This window comes from Leptodactylus fuscus, chromosome 11 (assembly GCF_031893055.1).
Source record: "Leptodactylus fuscus isolate aLepFus1 chromosome 11, aLepFus1.hap2, whole genome shotgun sequence".
Lineage (NCBI taxonomy): Eukaryota > Metazoa > Chordata > Amphibia > Anura > Leptodactylidae > Leptodactylus > Leptodactylus fuscus.
In genome coordinates, this window is record NC_134275.1 from 7,881,113 (window position 1) to 7,901,287 (window position 20,175).

General features: G+C 43.8%; 1 protein-coding gene across 1 annotated transcript in view; it reads left to right on the plus strand.

Annotated features, from left to right (window-relative positions):
- Positions 1-20,175, plus strand: part of LOC142184819 (vascular endothelial growth factor receptor kdr-like) — a 114,947-nt gene that overhangs the window by 20,159 nt on the left and 74,613 nt on the right. The window contains exons 2-3 of the mRNA XM_075259913.1: positions 7,401-7,500; positions 17,889-18,118. Coding sequence (XP_075116014.1) covers positions 7,401-7,500; positions 17,889-18,118 — 330 coding nt within the window. The remainder of the gene's footprint in view (positions 1-7,400; positions 7,501-17,888; positions 18,119-20,175) is intronic.

Genomic DNA, 20,175 nt, shown 5'->3' on the forward strand with positions numbered 1-20,175 from the left:
CACGTCTAACCTCAGTATACATGTGTGATATGGAGTACTTGTATCCTCTTTAGGCTTTACAGGGGTTCACATACATACCATGAGCTCATGGAAGTGTCTGCATTCATTCTCAGTTTTGTACCATAGGGCTTCCATAAAGGTTCAGGAGTAGTGATGAGCGAACCCGAATCGCAAAGTTCGGGTCTGTGCTGAACTTTATGGATTCGGGTACCCGAACTTCAGCACTGAGAGTGGATACATTGTTGGCTACTTTCTCCTCCTCTTCCACCTGTTTCAAAATTATTATTTTATTTGTTTTTAATTACATTTTTTAATTTTATGTTATTATTTTAAGTACTTTCCCTGCCCCATGTTTTGCAGGGCACTTGCCCCGTTATCACCCCGATTTTGCACTTTTTACTATTCCCAATTTACAGCCATTTTTGGGTCACCAAATTTAGGTTCCCATTGATTTCAATGGGGTTCTGATCAAGTTTGGGTACCCGAACTGAACTTTTGGGCAAAGTTCAAACTTGTTGAACCTGAACTTAGACAGGTTCGCTCGACAGTCTTCAGGAGTGTACACCTGTGTGCGCATGTGGGTTGCACTGGACTCTGTATGTGCTAATAGACAGGAACGCACAAGTACATGTAGAGTTAGACAGTACCTGTCTGACAGTGCACAGATCCTGTATGGCTCCAAACCAAATCGTCAGCATCTCTGTAGATATAATAGACATGCTGCGATTTTCAAAACCGCGCCGGAAGGGTCTTGTACCAAGCATGTGCCATATTGTCGTTCTTGCAAGGGATTGATGAATTCCCCCATAGTTTTTGTTACATTAAACCTCCCTCTGGGTTATAAGTAATACATGGAATACCCATTTAAGTGCGACCAGCTTTGTTCCAGATTCATCATTCATTGATATTGTCATTCTGCATTACTTTTAGTCTAATGTATATGGGCATCTTAGCCCCTTCCGTAGCCCGTTGTCTGCAAACCTCACTCATAAGACTTACGCTTGCTGTTCCCTGTGCAAAAAGACAGAATCATTTGCTCTTTTTGTTACTAGACAAGTGGATTTTTTGCAATGTATTTATAAAGACTTCAGAAGCCCTTTCCCGGGTCATCCCTTAATTTTACAGTCCACCAGGAAAATGGCAACTTGATGTTTTGGAGAAACAAAGATGAATAATGTGACTATTACTGTTTGACAAGAGTAATGGAATGACCTACGAAAACCTGGAGCCCATCTATAGGTATCACAATGATGGAGTAATGGCCGGGATTTCCCATTGTGCTGTATTGTAAACCTACAATTCACGTTACAGGTTGGGAATTCAATCCGAGGCTCATTCTCTAATAACCTACGCAATGTTTTCATTGTTAATGGTGATGTTTATAAGGAATGTACAAAGTGATCCGTCCTAGACAGTAATGTGCACCATGTGGACAAAATAGGACGACCAATGTAGAGTTCCCCAATGGGATTTAAAGCAATAGCTACCAGGTGGCCCCTTATATATTTCCGCTTACATTTACCATACAGTATAGTCTTGATAAATAGCGCTGTCATCTGATGACTTCTATAGGTTTATGCTCGTTCACATCTGCATTTGCATGGGGATCCCCCGAACAGACTACCGAACGCATTTGCAAGCGGTGTGCAGCGAAAACACAAGGACCCCATAGACTATAATGGTGTCCTTGTGCTTGCCACGAGATTTCTGCAGCAAACATGCAGACAGGAAAGTAGATCGTGAAATGCTTTCCTATCCACATGCTCTGTGCGGAGATCTTGCGGCAAGCACACGGACCCCATTATAGTCTATGGGGTCCTTGTTCTTTCACTGCACAGCGCTTGCAAATGCATTTGGTATTCTGTTTGGGGGGTCCCCATGCGGTCCGCCATACCAGAAGGTGTGTCTTGTTGTATTGTCTATTTCCCATATGGCCTTTTATTTCCTTAGATAGATTATAGTAACTTGTTTTTCCTTCGGCCATTATTATAGGGTTTATACTTCAGTCAAACCGTCTACACTCTTATATCTTAAAGGAGTTTCCAGGATGGCAGTGTTAAGGGGCCTATGGCATCCATATTAGACTGATGGTGGACCAACTCATGGCACCCTCACCAACCAGCTGCTTAAGAGGTCCACAGGACTTGGCATTCACCGGAATTATCATTGCCATACAATATACCAAGTCTACGGAGGACTGATGAAAACAATGAATGGGCTGGAGGACTAACCGAACCGAGGGCCACGTTAAAAATTTGATTGTCGGGGACCCGCAATAATCTGATACTGATAGCCTATCATAAGGGTTGCAATCCCCAAATATTCCTTTATACTGTCCACTGTATTTGGAATCCTTTAAGCACATTGTTACAAGGTTTTTTGTATAGATGTAAAGGGTTAACCTCAGATTCGATAAACGCTGCCTGATAGATTTTCCCCACGGTGCGACACAGGAGTCACGGCGCTCCATTGTATGGCAAGGAATAATGGCCGTGTCTGTTTCCTGCTCCTACTAAATATTGTACCTGAGAAAACAATTAGGGCCCAGCTGGGGGCCGAGCGCGACCTCTTCTACTCCAGGCACTGGTTACATGGGCGGCGAGGGAACGGCTGTCCTGGAATGTTTATATCACAGGCCCGCGATAAAAGGCCTTTAATTATAGCTACAGAATACATATTTACATTAGGTCCGAGCCCGTTTGTTGTCTTTTCCTCAGAACTGAGACTAATGTTTTCTTGAAGTGTGAGCTGATAGACGCTGGCGTTGTAATGCCGGAGACGTCACATGGCCTGTGTGTGAGTAAAGCCTTTGTACACACACGGTGCGGCGCGCTGCCAACCCTATGACTGCGGGCACATCATTCTATCAACAAGCCAAATGCCCTGACTTCTGTCTAAGTGGTCAAGGGTTAATGGATTGTGGTGAAGTAGTCATCTTGTATCACCAATTTGTTACATGTTTACAACTGGTTCTTTACATGGTGCCAAGACATTCTTCTACTCCTATCGTTCCTTGGATTGTTATTTCATGTTACTATTTATTATATTATTATTTTTTTCTATTAAACATGTATATATATTATCTACATAGGAGGTTACATGTATAGGGAGATAAATATCCTCAAGGGGGCACATATATTAATACTGGTGTTTCGTCCAGCCCTTAGGTTTAGCATTAGGTTTATATGGCTACAATGTATCAATTAGAGAACTTACAAGTTGGCAATTTCCAAGTATATATACATTGCTATAACCTTGGCTTGGTTTGTATACTCCGTTTACTTTTAAGAACCAATTTGACTATTAGTAGATTTGGTTGCCTTTGCCTCCTCCATCTGTCCGTGCCCGAGGCTTGTACAGTCATGAATAGTAAACCATCTCTAATATTACTTTACTCTATCACTGCTTCGAGGACAGATGAATGAGGCTGTTGCTGTAGGTCTTATTGGGTTAAGGACCCCAATGAGGATATACATTATAACACGCTAAGCATTATTCTACTTGGTAATAACTTAGATGGGGTTTATATTGGCCTCCACCGTGTAGAGAGGAATTTCCTTTTCCATTTGATCATTTATGGCCTATGGTCGGGTGCGGAGATCTTCAGCCACATTTTCAATTATAATCCATTATATGTCAAGATTCTTAATTTCGCTCTTTGACCAAACAGTTCTAGTTCAGTAGATGAGAGCAGGATTTTTCATTGTAATTTGTACTTCGTTCATCTTCCAGCCTGGTAAAGTGATGTGTATTGGCGGTAGAATAAACCCTACAAAGATGTCCACAACTAGACAGTGTCATTATTTTAGGACTGAAGTTCTGTCCGCCCAATAGAAGTATTTTTCTTAAAGATCAAACTCATTCCAAATGGGGATGTGTTATGGCAGAACCTTTGGGTCCTATTTTATTCTGGGTCCATTATTACAGTGGTGTTTGAACATTTATGAACTCTTCAGAAGTTCCGATATTTCTAAATAAGTTTGTCCTGTAGCAAGCAGTTCATGGGAGAAAACTCAACATCATAGGGAACAGACCATGGGAGTAAACCCAGCAATATAGGGAGCAGCTCATGGGAGGAAAGCCACTAACATAGGGAACAGTCCATGGGAGAAAACCCAACAACATAGGGAGCAGTCCTTGGGAGGAAACCCCCCAACATAGGGAACAGTCCATGGGAGGAAAGCCACCAATATAGGGAGCAGCTCATGGTAGAAAACATACCAACATAGGGAGAAGTCCATGGGAGAAAATCCAAAAACATAGGGAGCAGTTCATGTGAGAAAACCCACCAATATAGGGAGCAGTTCATGGGAGGAAAGCCACCAATATAGGGAGCAGCTCATGGGAGAAAACCCACCAATATAGGGAGCTGTCCATGGGAGAAAACCTACCAACATAGGGAGCTGTCCATGGAAGAAAACCCACCAACATAGGGAACAGTCCATGGGAGAAAACCCACCAATATAGAGAGCAGTCCATGGGAGAAAACCCACCAACATAGGGAACAGTCCATGGGAGAAAACCCACCAACATAGGGAGCAGTCCATGGGAGAAAACCCACCAACATAGGGAGCAGTTCATGGGAGAAAACCCACCAATATAGAGAACAGTCCATGGGAGGAAACCACCCAACATAGGGAGCAGTCTATGAGAGAAAACCCCCCAACATAGGGAACAGTCCATGGGAGGAAAGCCACCAATATAGGGAGCAGCTCATGGGAGAAAACATACCAACATAGGGAGAAGTCCATGGGAGAAAATCCAAAAACATAGGGAGCAGTTCATGTGAGAAAACCCACCAATATAGGGAGCAGTTCATGGGAGGAAAGCCACCAATATAGGGAGCAGCTCATGGGAGAAAACCCACCAACATAGGGAGCTGTCCATGGGAGAAAACCTACCAACATAGGGAGCTGTCCATGGAAGAAAACCCACCAACATAGGGAACAGTCCATGGGAGAAAACCCACCAATATAGAGAGCAGTCCATGGGAGAAAACCCACCAACATAGGGAACAGTCCATGGGAGAAAACCCACCAACATAGGGAGCAGTCCATGGGAGAAAACCCACCAACATAGGGAGCAGTTCATGGGAGAAAACCCACCAATATAGAGAACAGTCCATGGGAGGAAACCCCCCAACATAGGGAGCAGTCTATGAGAGAAAACCCCCCAACATAGGGAACAGTCCATGGGAGGAAAGCCACCAATATAGGGAGCAGCTCATGGGAGAAAACATACCAACATAGGGAGAAGTCCATGGGAGAAAATCCAAAAACATAGGGAGCAGTTCATGTGAGAAAACCCACCAATATAGGGAGCAGTTCATGGGAGGAAAGCCACCAATATAGGGAGCAGCTCATGGGAGAAAACCCACCAATATAGGGAGCTGTCCATGGGAGAAAACCTACCAACATAGGGAGCTGTCCATGGAAGAAAACCCACCAACATAGGGAACAGTCCATGGGAGAAAACCCACCAATATAGAGAGCAGTCCATGGGAGAAAACCCACCAACATAGGGAACAGTCCATGGGAGAAAACCCACCAACATAGGGAGCAGTCCATGGGAGAAAACCCACCAACATAGGGAGGAGTACATGGGAGAAAACCCACCAACATAGGGAGCAGTTCATGGGAGAAAACCCACCAATATAGAGAACAGTCCATGGGAGGAAACCCCTCAACATAGGGAGCAGTCTATGAGAGAAAACCCACCAACATAGGGAGCAGTACATGGGAGAAAACCCACCAATATAGGGAGCAGTCCATGGGAGAAAACCCACCAATATAGAGAACAGTCCATGGGAGGAAACCCCCCAACATAGGGAGCAGTCTATGAGAGAAAACCCACCAATATAGGGAGCAGTTCATGTGAGAAAACCCACCAATATAGGGAGCAGTCCATGGGAGAACACCCACCAATATAGGGAGCAGTTCATTTGAGAAAACCCCCCAACATAGGGAACAGTCCATGGGAGGAAACCCACCAATTTAGGGAGCTGTTCATGGGAGGAAACCCACCAATATAGGGAACAGTCCATGGGAGGAAACCCACCAATATAGGGAGCAGTCCATGGGAGGAAACCCACTAACAGAGTTGAAGCTGTTTTATAGAGCGGAATGGGCAAAAATCCTTCCAAACCGATGAACAGGACTTGCCAACAATTACTGGAAACCTTTAGATGCCATTATTGCTGTACAAGGTTGTCTCACCAGATACTTAAAACAAAGGTTCACTTACTTTTACCTCTCACAGACCTGTAATATTGGACGATTTTCTCATATAAATAACTGACCAAATATAATTTTTTTTTTTACTCATTTGTGTGATTTGATTCTTTTTATCTACCTTTAGGACTTGTGTGAAAATCCGATGTCGTTTTAGGTCAAATTTATACAGAAATATAGGAAATTCTGAAGGGTTCACAAACTTTCAAGGACCACTATATCTCAGAGCCTGAGCCCTGTAGAGGACTTTCTGGACAGTCCTTTTGCCAGGACTGCCAACCCTTAGATCAGACAGTTCATAGAATAATACTGTATAGATTGTTTAGAATAAAGTGTTACCATTGTACATTGTATCCCAGTACCATCCACCCCTGTATTACAGCGCCATAGGATATAAAAGCAGCTGTATGAGTAATGTTTTTATCTGTGTGGCACTGGACAATGTCTTATATGGTCACCTGGACAGTAAGAACATAACCGCACTGAGCCTGCACAATGTTTTAGCTGAACATTATATTGATATCACTTTGAACCATTTTATTGTACTAGGAATAAAGTTATACAGTGACAGAGCGGAGGAACATGTTCTAAGAATAGCTTCATATTGCTTAGATGTCTCCTACCTCCCAATCCTATCTCTTTTTCTACTGTGTTACATTTCATGTCTTATTATGTCCATTCTACTGTAGACTATGCAACACTGGAAACCATGTACAAGTGCACGTTGGAGCAGAGATGGATCTAGACCCCATTAGTCCCATGTGCATAACCTTTTTTATATTTGCAACATGGTATAAGCTCATTGACCTCTACCTGCTATATACAATGTATCTGGGTGTGCGACACAAGGATAAAAGCAGTTGCATAACATAAACACGAAGAATAAAAGATTCTTCAGCTGCAAAAACATGTGTAAGGACTTGACAAAAGTCTCTCCAGACAGAACAATGAAGCACAAGCTTCACCAGGAAATGCCTGCCTAATGTCCCGCTCTATAATCTCAGCCCACACATATCATTTGGTTCAGTAAAAAAATATTGGAGTTTCTAAGTCAAAGTAGATTTAAGACCCCGATTTCCTTATTTCTGTGTCAGATTATCTGGAATGTTCTATGGCAGGGGCTTGACTTTATATCATTGGGGTAGTAATGTCTTCTCCGTTTCCTTGCAGAACATCACGGAGAAAGCGAAATATTGTCCAAGCTGGAAATCTCCCCTGACAGTGACTCTTTAGAAATCAAAGTGAGACGAAACCAAACTTTCACCTGCAGGTAAGACTGTGCCGGGCTCTGTCTGTTGCATAATAAAGATGTCGCTGAAGTTCCTGGTATTTCTTTTGTAATCCTGGTGAGTTCTAATGACACATCCAGGTGACTCCCTTTTTATACACTATTATAAGAGAGATTGTAAAATGACAACTCCCTGGCTTTGCAATTTCTGCCAAGTAAGGAGATGACTCCGGTGATTGGGACGTATTGATATTATGTCGTCTATATAGCTCTATATATAGTAATATACGTCTTATACGTTTGATACAATCATTCAGTACATGAATGTTTCTCCATTTTGGATAGGGTGACTATGTCTTCACTTTTTTATAAAGCCCCTACAATTGGGATATTAGGATATTGCAGGTGTTTTGGAGATGTCATCTTTAAAGGGAACCTTTCCTGACGTGACTGTTTAGTAAAAACTTGTATCCACATAATGTAACAATTCTGGGGCATCTTTTCTTATAACTCTATGTTTTGCTGTTCTGTTATTCCTGCTGGAAATGTATCAATAATTGACAAGTAGGTGTCACCAGTAGGGGGGGTGTCCATACACGTTCCGGCACTGTCCAATGTGTCTGTCAATGTGGGGGTGTCTGACTTCACCCTTTTCAAAAGAAGAGTTGTAATACCCGGTTGTCAATTTATTCATACATTTCTAGTAGGAATAACGGAGCAACAGCTCAACACAGGGGTATAAGACAAGATGATACAAAGTAGAGATGAGCGAACAGTAAAATGTTCGAGATTCGATATTCGTTTCGAGTAGCCCCACAATATTCGACTACTCGAATCGAATATTGAACCCTATTATAGTCTATGGGGGGAAAATGCTCGTTTCAGGGGTAGGCAACGTTCTATCAAATTATACTTACCAAGTCCACGAGTGAGGGTCGGGCTGGATCCTCCGAGAAGTCTTCTCCGTGCAGCGTCCCCGCGGCGTCTTCCGGCTCTGAATTCACTCTGCCAGGCATTGGGCCTGAGCAGAGCCGACTGCGCATGTCCACACTACAAGCAGACATGCGCAGTCGGCTCTTCCCAGACCCGATGCCTGGCAGAGTGAATTCAGAGCCGGAAGATGCCGCGGGGAAGCTGCACGGAGAAGACTTCTATGGGTAGGAGAAGAACCAGCGTTGGTTGGCCGACTGTATACCATCATTGCTGGTTCTGCATCGAACTTTTCCATTCAAATAGCGAGTGGTACTCGATCGAGTACGAGTATTTCAAATGCCGTAGTATTCGATCGAATACCTACTCGATCAAATACTACTCGCTCATCTCTAGATACAAGATTACTATATTATGGGACATCACAAAAGGTGACACGTCTTCTTTAGGCTGATGCCCCATGTTGCAGAAATGCAGTTTTGTTGCGATTTTTTGAGCCAAAGCCAAGAATGCTTACAAAAGGAATGGGAAATAGTTAAGAAGGTCTTAGACGTCTCCATTCTGCTCAATCCACTCCTAACTTTGGCTCAAAAAACTGCAACAAAAAAGCTACGTTTTCTCAACATGGGGCTTTAGCTTTAAATGGGTTTTCTCAAGAAAACATCCCCTTCTTTATTGAACCCCCTAATGGTTTTCCTCTAAATTTCTGTCCGCCATGGCCGTCCATAGGCCAGTTGCTTTTATTACGTGTTTCCTATTTTTGGCCATATTTGACCGACAGGTCCAGACCCCATTATTATTGTCCCTTAAACGTCTAAGTCTTTCTTTAATACGTGTCCAAAACATGTCCCTAAATGTCCCTGGTCACAGTGAGACATAAGACTAAATATTATGATTAAAATAAAAAGTCTTTTTATCATACGAGGCGTGTGAACCTCACCCTGTTTCTTCGGGTCATTTGTCTATAGCCAAAGCCAGACACGGCCACCCAGTGCTTGCGTGGGAACGTGCGAGTACATGTGGTTGTCGCAGGCTGACACCGGCAGTGTACATGTCACTCAGTGGCTGGAAGTCCTCTCACGACGATCACCTCCGCAGCAGCATCACCCTCAGGAAGGCGACAGGCGGACAGTCTCAGCTGGAAGCCAGAAACCTTGTCTGGGAAGGAAAAAGGAGTGGTCATGGACGTTGCAAAAGACCCCAGTGACTCTTAGCAGCCATTCAGTTATTTTTAAGTCGATGGATTTCCTCTAAATTCAGTGTCACATTATTGCACTTCCATCTCATCAGCAAGTCCATCTTCTCCACCAGAGTTTCCATCCATCAGCAAATTCCTGAGTAGTCCATAAAAATAGAAGAAAAAACACTAGATAGGTCTATGATTTTTCTGTAATCTGGAAGAACTCGTATAGATGATTCCAATGATCTCGGTAAATCCTGCTCATGTGTTTATGTTTAATTGATTTATATTGAAAAATTGTTTCAAATAATTCACAAAATACAGTGTCGTATGTCCGTCTCACAGCGGGGCGAGGTAGGACATAGTGTATATGAGTTCTTGGATATTAGAGAGCTCAGACGAAGGGACAATCCCAGACAGCAGTTGTTGTTAAGGTTTTACTTCTCTTCTCTTCACACAGTCTCCACAGCTATCACATACAGTACATGAGTCTTTCATAACAGATATCACTGTATACTGGCAGTTGTACTTATCACTGGGAAAGATGGATGTCTCAATCAGTTCTGGCCTTCAGCTGCTCAGCTAAACTCCCTTCTGTTATCACTGTTCTGTTCTACAGTCCAGAGTTTCTAGCTTTGCTTCAGGACCAACATGGTGTCTCTTCCCTTTTCCTATTTACTCTCCTGGATCACTGTCTCCCTCCCAGCACACCCTGCTGTGTCAGTGACCACTTCCTGTGTCTCTTGTTAGAGCTTTAACTCCACAGGTGCTGGATGATTTTACATCATGGCTGCAGTCTGTCTCTACCTGTCACACTCTCCCCCGCTAATTTCATGTCGTCCCTGACATTGGCCCAAAAATATGGCCTACGTATGGTTAATTTGGACCCAATTGGAACTGTCCTTACTCAAAGGTCAACACCCCTTTTTCCTGATTGTAGGACGTCTCCCACATCCAGGATCCCAGTATCTAACTGGTGGATGTCTCCATTGTCCCTTCTACTGTCCTTAGTGAAGAGATGTGAGACAGTGTCCATAGTACTTCCCTCAACATTAACACATCAATGATAACCATAACCTGACTAAACATAACATTAACAATAACCTTTTTTTCATTCTTCAGCTGGAGCTCTTCCTCCGTCTTCAACCAGCTCTGAACAACTATCCTCAAAGTAGGTTGACTCTAATCACAATAACCAAACCAGTCTATTCATCACAGTTAAAGTCCTCAGTAAAGTAGATTGTTGGTAGATACCACTCTGGTCGGTTTACCTGATCCTTAGGTGTCCACACCTTTCTGAACTGGACAGTTCTTGGTACTTCTCTTGGTTCTCCTAGAGTGTCATACGTCAGGATCACCGGTTTTCTTACTTCTCTACTTGATGCTTTCCTGCTGGGTAGTTCTCTTGATGATTCAGTCCTAGCAGCTTCAATGGACTCTGCTTCCATGTCGCTTGTTAGTTCATTCTCTGATGTGTTTGGAACTGCATCTGTAGGTCCTCGCTCTTCCATTGGACAACCTATTTCTGCATCCTCTAGGGGTTCCTCTGCTCTTACCTCTTCAACCATTTCTTCAGTAACTGGTGACGGATCATCTGAGACCATACAGTTATTGGGTGCATTTTGAGGTACAAACTCAGGAGCCTCAGGACATAACTCACTTTGTTGAGGAATGTTGGTTCCGCGTCTGTTCGGTATACGGAATACAAGGGTTTGATTTTCCTCATCTGAACTCTCACTGTCATCACTTCCATCAATAACTTCCTTCCTACGTCGTTGTCTGAGAGGTTTTGATCGACGTTTATCAACTTCCTGAATGGCTTGCTGTGGTGGCAGGTAATCACATGGTAGGAGTAGATTTCGGTGCAATATTCTTGTTTTATTATCTCCTATTTCTGTTCTTACTTCATAAACAGGGCTGTCATCAGATTTTCTCCCCACAACCACATAAACCTTCTCTTCCCAATATGATCGAAGTTTTCCTGGACCCCCTTTCTCTCGTAGGTTTCTGACTAACACACGACTTCCCGGTGTCAATTCTGCTCCATGACATCTTCTGTCATAGTATTCTTTGCTCTTTTTCTGCTCTTCCGCATTCACTTTTGATGCTATGTTGTAGGCTTCATTCATACGTTCCCTCCATACCCGGACATACTCGGGATACGTCTTGTATGTTTCTGAAACTGGGGTATCGAACATAATATCAATGGGTAGCCTTGGGGATCGACCAAACAAAAGGAAGAATGGCGAGTAACCTGTTGCTTCACTCTTGGTGCAGTTATAGGCATGTACCATTTTTGTTAAGGAATTCTTCCAATCTCTTTTCTCAGCAGTTGTCAGAGTCCTCAACATTGACAGTAATGTCCTATTGAAGCGTTCTACTTGTCCGTTTCCTTCTGGGTGATAGGGCGTAGTGTGCGATCTTTGGATTCTACAGTATTTCCCTAACTTGGCAAAGAGTTGGTTCTCAAACTCTCTTCCTTGGTCATGATGTAACTTGGTAGGAAATCCAAACTTCAGAGCAAAATCATTGAAGATCTTTTCTGCTGCTGTCCTGCCTGATTTATTAGTAGTGGCATACGCTTGAGCAAATCGAGTAAAATGGTCCATTACCACTAGGATGTATTCATATCCACCCTTGCACTGCTCCAGGTGTAGGAAGTCTATTGAAACCATTTCAAACGGGTAAGTAGTTTGGATGTGGCCCATGGGCGCTCTGGTCGCCTTGTTAGGATGTTTGTCTTTCAAACACCCACATTCTCTGGTCACATATCTTTCGATATCTCTTTGCATATAGGGCCAGAAGAACCGTTCACGAATTAGGTTCACTGTTCTTTCTACCCCCAGGTGTCCCATCTCTTCATGGAGTTCTTTGAAAACCAATCTGTGGTATACCCTGGGTAACACTAACTGTTGGTTCGGTCCTCTCTGACGGTATAAGATATCGTCTGAGCTGAAGTATAACTTTGACCATTCTCTCAGTAAAGTAGTTACTTCTGGTGATTCCGACTCCCTCTCTCGCCTTCCTGGAACCCTGTTCTGGTCCATATACTGGAGGACTCTTCCAATTGTTTCATCTTCTTGTTGCGCTTTCCTGATAGATTCTTTTGACAGTTGTTGGATGGACATGGGGGTATAATCTTGTTCCCTCACTTCCATAATGCTTGCTACTGTCAATGGACACCACAGTGGTGTATATTCCTGCTTCTGAATTTCTATCGCCTGAGTGGTGCTCCTAATGGTTCCCAGGCAGATTTCCTCTGAGCAAGCTTGCATAAATTCTTCAGGCTCTAACGGCATCCTAGACAATCCATCTGCGTCAGCATTGCATCTTCCTGGCCTGTACTTAATACTGAAGTTGAAGTCAGCCAGTTCTGCTACCCACCTCTGACCAGTCGCGTTCAGTTTTGCTGTCGTGAGGACATAGGTCAAAGGATTATTATCAGTGTAGACCTCAAACTCTTGACTGTAATACAGATAATCCCTAAATCGTTCGCAGATAGCCCACTTCATTGCAAGGAACTCGAGTTTCCCAGAATGTAGATGGTAGTTTTTCTCAGCGGCTGTCAATGTTCTGGAACCATAGCCGATGACTCTTAGCTTGCCATTCTGTCGTTGATACAGGGCAGCTCCCAGCCCCACCTGAGAAGCATCACAGTGAAGGACGAAAGGGAGGTTAAAATCTGGATATCCCATGATGGGCGGTTTCACAAGATAATTCACTAGTTCTTCTAGTACTTCCTGGTGTCCTGCAGTCCAATTGATTGGTTGCTGCGCAGAAACAGTGTTTCTTTCCTTTGACTGTGATCCGCCTCTGGTCTTTTTCCTATTTACTGATGTGGGTGAGCTGATTGGCGCGCCCAAGAGGGTATATAGCGGAGCTGCAATCCGGGAAAAGTTCTTGATATATGTTCTGTAGTAGGAGAGGAATCCCAAGATCTTCCTCAACTCTCCCACTGTAGATGGAGGCTTATCTTTCAATGACATTACTGGAGCGATCTCTGCTGGGTCCATGGTATAACCATCTCCAGACACGATTTTTCCCAGAAATCGAACCTGTCTCTTGAAGAGTTCACACTTCTTTGGTGTCAACTTTACTCCATGTTGCTGGTAACGTTGGAGTACTGATCTCACATGTTCGACATGTTCAGCAAAGGTCTTGCTGTGTACCACCGTATCGTCTAAGTAAGGCTGGCAAATGTCATCTCTTAATCCTTCTAAACATGTTTCCATACTTCTCTGGAATTCTGCAGGAGCAGAACTAAGTCCAAACGGTATACGGATCCACTCATACAGTCCCCATGGTGTGATGAAGGCTGTTAAATGTCGGCTGGATTCTTCCACAAAACCTTGGTGATAGGCCTTCCCTTGGTCAAGAACAGAGAACCAGGTACTTCCTGATAAGTTATCCAGCATGTCTTGAATTTTAGGGATTGGGTGCCGGTCAGGGATTGACTTCCTATTCAGTTCCCTGTAGTCACAACAGAGTCTCAATGTACCATCTTTCTTCCTGACACATACGATCGGGGAGGAATAGGATGATTTAGACTTTTGGATCCATCCCCTGTTGATTAGATCCTGCAGGTATTCTTTCACTTCTTGGTGTAATGGTTTAGGTACAGACATATAACTTTTAGTTACTGGGGTAGTGTCTCTCAAATTGATCTTCAGGTTCAATGAGGGTATACAGCCTATGTCAGAGTCATCTTTAGAGAATGCATGGCATTCTTCCCTCAGCATCTGTTTCACTACCGGCAGTTCTTCAGCACTCAGCTGTTCCAGAGGTACTGGGGGATCCCACAGTTCTGGTGTAGTTTGTACGGGTCTTTCGACTGGACAACCATTGTTACTGGGTTGTACCACCGAATTCATGGAAGAGAACTGCGCTGGTCTCACATTGGCAGGATACACAGCCTTAATGGTTTCTAGATGGCCTAACACAGTCTTGGGGTTCAGCCTCACTTCATGCTTTGTCGTATTTCTCACTAACACAGCCACCCGAGCAAAACCACCAGTAGGTATAGTCAATATGGTCTCACCTTGGATAATGCCCTCAGGAAGATCTGAAGAGTCTTTCGGTACGAACAGTCTCTCTTGTGGTTTTCTTCCTGGTTCCATTCGTACACCACACTTCACTCTCACCGTTCTATTCGCAGGAATGATGGTTGGACGCGAGCCGAGCTTGACTTCCTTCAACCTCACTGTGTTCTGTGCTTCCTTTATCCTGCTGACCACCTTCTCCGCTTCCCTGCTAGATATGGTAAACGAGGTGGCTATAGCATCTATTAACGGTGTCAAGGAATTAGTTCGCTGAATGACCTCATTGATCACATTGTACCCAAGGATCGGTTCTTCAGCCACCTTTGGATCACTTGTGACTAGAAAGGGTACGAGTAACTCAATAGCGTTGTTCCTCTTAGCTTTCAGCTGAAACATCACTTCCACCCAACCTAGAAAAGGAATTTCAGTTTGGTTCACGGCTCGACCACAGAGTTCTACCGGACCCATGAGTTCTGCAACTGGATGAAGACAAGTTTGCGGCAAATGACTTCTTCTCCAATCTTCATTTATAATGCTGGCTTGAGCTCCTGTGTCCCACAATGCTTTCACTAGGAGTCCATTTAGCTTACATTGAATCAAGCACTTCTCACCAATTAGGCTAATGAGTCTGTCTTCACTACCTGAGAACTGTCCTTGGTTCTGGGGATGCCTGATCAGACTATCACACTGATCACCGAGTGGTTGATGCCCCTGTCCGCCTTGCTGTAACTGTTGAAGGCGATCACACACCTGGGGATAAGACTGATACAACTTCTGTATATCTGAAGCTGTTCTGGGGAGGGGTGGTGTTTGTGTTTGGGACTTCATCTGCTTAGAGGTTACCAGCCGCCCCGCACCAGCAACCTTTTGTCTTTTAAACTCTGGGATTGTGACTTTGGACATCCACTGGCATAATGCCCTTCTTCACCACACCCCCAACAATGGACACAGGCAGCACTTCTATTTGACACTCGACATGCTTCACAAGTAGGTCGTCTTCTGTTCTGAAAACCCCCTCCAGGTCTAACTGGTCTTGGCTCTGGTTTAGCGCGAATCAACTTTTTCACTTCCGCTAATTCAGCTCGGAGTTCCCCAAATGCTTTCTCCCAATTGGTGTCGGCTGTTTTCTCTGTCAAAGATGATTTGGTGTGCACAGCAAGTGTAGGAGAATCTTCTCGCCTACCTTCCGGCTGATCGCTAGGCATATTCATTTTCAGCTGGCCCAGCTTGGTCATTTTAGTTATAGAGCCCTTCTTTAATTTTTGTTCACTCTCAGACTCCAAACTAGCTGCCTCATTCATCTTCTCAATTAGGGTTTCATCTGGAATGTTAGGATCTTCCAGGTACTGCTTCATTTGCAACTTTATGTCCTTACTTATTAACCCGGTTCCTAAAGATCTCAAAAACTTCTTCTGTACTAGTCCTGCATCAAACCTTTCCTCTGCACCTACTTCGCTGGATGCAAACAACAGCTTGTCTTTGAGTTCTATGGCTCTGAACAAGAAGCTTTGAGGAGATTCCTTGGTATCCTGAGAGATGTTGATGAGTCTATGGAACAGCTCTGAGGTGCTTTCTTCTTTGTAGTGCCCTTTTAAGATCATTTTCAGTTGTGGTAAGGTCAAGTGACTTTTCATTTCTAGCATGTTCCGCAAATTCAGTCCTGGGCTGATAGCTTTTACCACTGCCTCGATAATTTCTTCCGGCAGATAGCCTTTCTGCAATCCTGCCTCTATCTGGTGCATCAGGTTTGTGTAAGACAGTTTCTCTTTTTGTTCACGTTCTCCAATCTGTCCCAGGATCTTGAAATCTTTCCTGATGGTGATTTGTGATGCTAGAGAGGTCTGTTGTCTTGACTTCCCTAACCTGGGTGGGCTAAGAGTTCTACTGGGTTCTGCTGCTTGTTCAGGGGTTTTGGTCGATTCTTGCACAGCTCTCTTTAATGCTACCAATTGCTCTTTCAATTCCTGCAGCTCAGTCTGTGGGAGGGATTTCTCCCTCTCAGTGTCCTGCACTGCCTCTTTATACCCCGGTCTCAAGCTGGTGATGAACTTCATTAAATCATTAAGGAATGTGCACAAGACATCCTCCTCCTCACTATCCCCTAGCTCATCCATCTGCTTGTTGATGGCTGTTAAGAGCTGTCTGTGGTTGCATGTCTTAGAGACCTGTTCTTCTGACACCTTCACATGTGCAGCTACAGCACCCAGTTCCTCATAAGTCAATTGAAGGAGCAACTTACTGATGCTGTTAAGCCGTGTCTCAACATCCATAGCTGTCTGTTTGATACTGAGTCTTTAATTGTTGTGGCAGTCTTTACCCAGAATCCCACCGCTGGCAGTCTGATCTTGTCTCTAAATATCCCCGTACGGGCCACCAATGTCGTATGTCCGTCTCACAGCGGGGCGAGGTAGGACATAGTGTATATGAGTTCTTGGATATTAGAGAGCTCAGATGAAGGGACAATCCCAGACAGCAGTTGTTGTTAAGGTTTTACTTCTCTTCTCTTCACACAGTCTCCACAGCTATCACATACAGTACATGAGTCTTTCATAACAGATATCACTGTATACTGGCAGTTGTACTTATCACTGGGAAAGATGGATGTCTCAATCAGTTCTGGCCTTCAGCTGCTCAGCTAAACTCCCTTCTGTTATCACTGTTCTGTTCTACAGTCCAGAGTTTCTAGCTTTGCTTCAGGACCAACATGGTGTCTCTTCCCTTTTCCTATTTACTCTCCTGGATCACTGTCTCCCTCCCAGCACACCCTGCTGTGTCAGTGACCACTTCCTGTGTCTCTTGTTAGAGCTTTAACTCCACAGGTGCTGGATGATTTTACATCATGGCTGCAGTCTGTCTCTACCTGTCACAACAGACTAACAAAAATAACAATACATGACACCAAACCCTACACGACCTACTATAAGGCACAAAATTAAACTAATAACAATCTAGAATTCACCCGTAACCTAAGTCAGGATACAGAAGCCCCAAATGGCGATGTACAACACAAAAACGTGCCTATAAAATGAGGTTGGATACAGCGTGTCCGTCTCATTCATTTGTTTTCAGAATTCTGCGCCTTTGCTACCTAAAGAACCGAATGTAGATGAGTAAGCTTGATATTCAGATTTCTCAACAGATGTGTCAGATGTGAATCTACCCAACAAGAAATTTCTGCAACAAATTTGCTGCATGTGAATTCACCCAAATCTTTCCTTATCTGTTAAGTTTTCAGTGTGGCCAAGTTTTTAGCACTACATGTTCTTGTAATGTCTTCACAGAGGGACTGGACCAATGACATGGTATTGGGAACATGTACCATATTATAACCATAGCAGGATGGAAGTGACATCCGAGAAGTGTTCGGGACCAGATCAGAGCCATCTCACCTGTAGCCATCTGACGCTCACCAGAGCCCAAGTGAGTGACACCGGATACATAAGGTGTTGTTATAAACATCAGACCAAGAGGAACCTGCGGCTCCAGGCGAAAATATATTTATATGTGAGAGGTAAGAATTGTCTCCTGTCGGATATGTTGTGTACACTTACTATAGATGATCCTATGTAACTTATAAAGGAAGCTAAGGCATGACATATACATGGACAATCCGTTCTTTACATAATGTCCTCCTGCCATGTAATAGATTAGATAAGATCCAGACTAAACTAATATGGTCCCATTACTATCCTCATACGTGAAGAGTATGTGTCATATATATATATGTGTATATGTTTCGGAGGAAAATACACTAAACCCATAATTATAAATCATTTCCTCTAGCGGCTTCTATTTCGCCGCTCACCCTCACCGAGAAACCAAATGGGACAGGATCTGTCGACAAGTACTTGTCTCCACTTGATCTGTGACCCCACACACTCTGGCGGTGACATCAATGCTCCGGCTTTAACCTAATATACGGATGACATATTGAACTATTTGCACCCTATTCGTATCAACACTCTAGCTATAACTTCCGTTTTGTCTAGATTTCCTTGAACATAACCATCCCCTAAATATGATGCAGATTTTATGACACTATGTGGGTGCGATTCCTATAACATCCATAAAAATCACTTGTTGCTATTCATCAGTTAATACTACATAAGCTTCAGGAGGTTTTTGGTGAACTTTTTGCAATATTACATTTTTATGTCATTTTGGATATCAGTGTCAGGTGTTCACAGTATTCCATGGAGAAAAATGCTGGTAAACCAGTTAGCACCATTGTAATCCTTGGTGGCCTCTACAGGTGGTCTCCTTACAATGCTACTATGTTACACACAAGTCCAGAAGAAGACCACTGTGTCATTGTTGTTGGTCGCTGGAATGTATGTTTCCTTCTCTTGAGATCCTTTAGATGCTTTCAGCAGTAAAACTGGGTGCGACCATCACTTGACAACCTGTTGACTGACACCCCAAATGGGATGTTATCCTTTAAATCTTTCCTTGACACCTGGAGTTGTTCAATTCTATCCTGACGGACAAGGGATCTAAGCACAATATGTCTGGTGTTTGTCTCTCCTGTGTAGTCAAGTTCTTACCAAAACCTGTGTGACTCAGATAGCAAACAACTTGCCAAGGAGCAAACTCGTACCTTGTCCATAGTAACAAAGCACATTGAGTACTTGACACTTTGTCTTTTCTGTTTTGTGTATACAGTATAGATATTGTATATCACTTAATATGATGCGCGATAGATATTCATGAGGATTAGAGATGAGCGAACAGTGTTCTATCGAACACATGTTCGATCGGATATCAGGGTGTTCGCCATGTTCGAATCGAATCGAACACCACGTGGTAAAGTGCGCCAAAATTCGATTCCCCTCCCACCTTCCCTGGCGCCTTTTTTGCACCAATAACAGCGCAGGGGAGGTGGGACAGGAACTACGACACTGGGGGCATTGAAAAAAATTGGAAAAAGTCATTGGCTGCCGAAATCAGGTGACCTCCATTTTAGACGAATAGTGGATTTCAAATCCGGGTCATATGAGAATGTGAACTTTGTGACTATGAGACAGGGATAGCTGTACAGGCAGGGATAGCTAGGGATAACCTTTATTTAGGGGGGAATGTTATTAAAAATAACTTTTTGGGGCTCTATCGGGTGTGTAATTGTGATTTTTGTGAGATAAACTTTTTCCCATAGGGATGCATTGGCCAGCGCTGATTGGCCGAATTCCGTACTCTGGCCAATCAGTGCTGGCCAATGCATTCTATTAGCTTGATGAAGCAGAGTGTGCACAAGGGTTCAAGCGCACCCTCGGCTCTGATGTAGCAGAGCCGAGGCTGCACAAGGGTTCAAGCGCACCCTCGGCTCTGATGTAGGAGAGCCGAGGGTGCACTTGAACCCTTGTGCAGCCTCGGCTCTGCTACATCAGAGCCGAGGGTGCGCTTGAACCCTTGTGCACACTCTGCTTCATCAAGCTAATAGAATGCATTGGCCAGTGCTGATTGGCCAATGTATTCTATTAGCCTGATGAAGTAGAGCTGAATGTGTGTGCTAAGCACACACATTCAGCTCTACTTCATCGGGCTAATAGAATGCATTGGCCAGCGCTGATT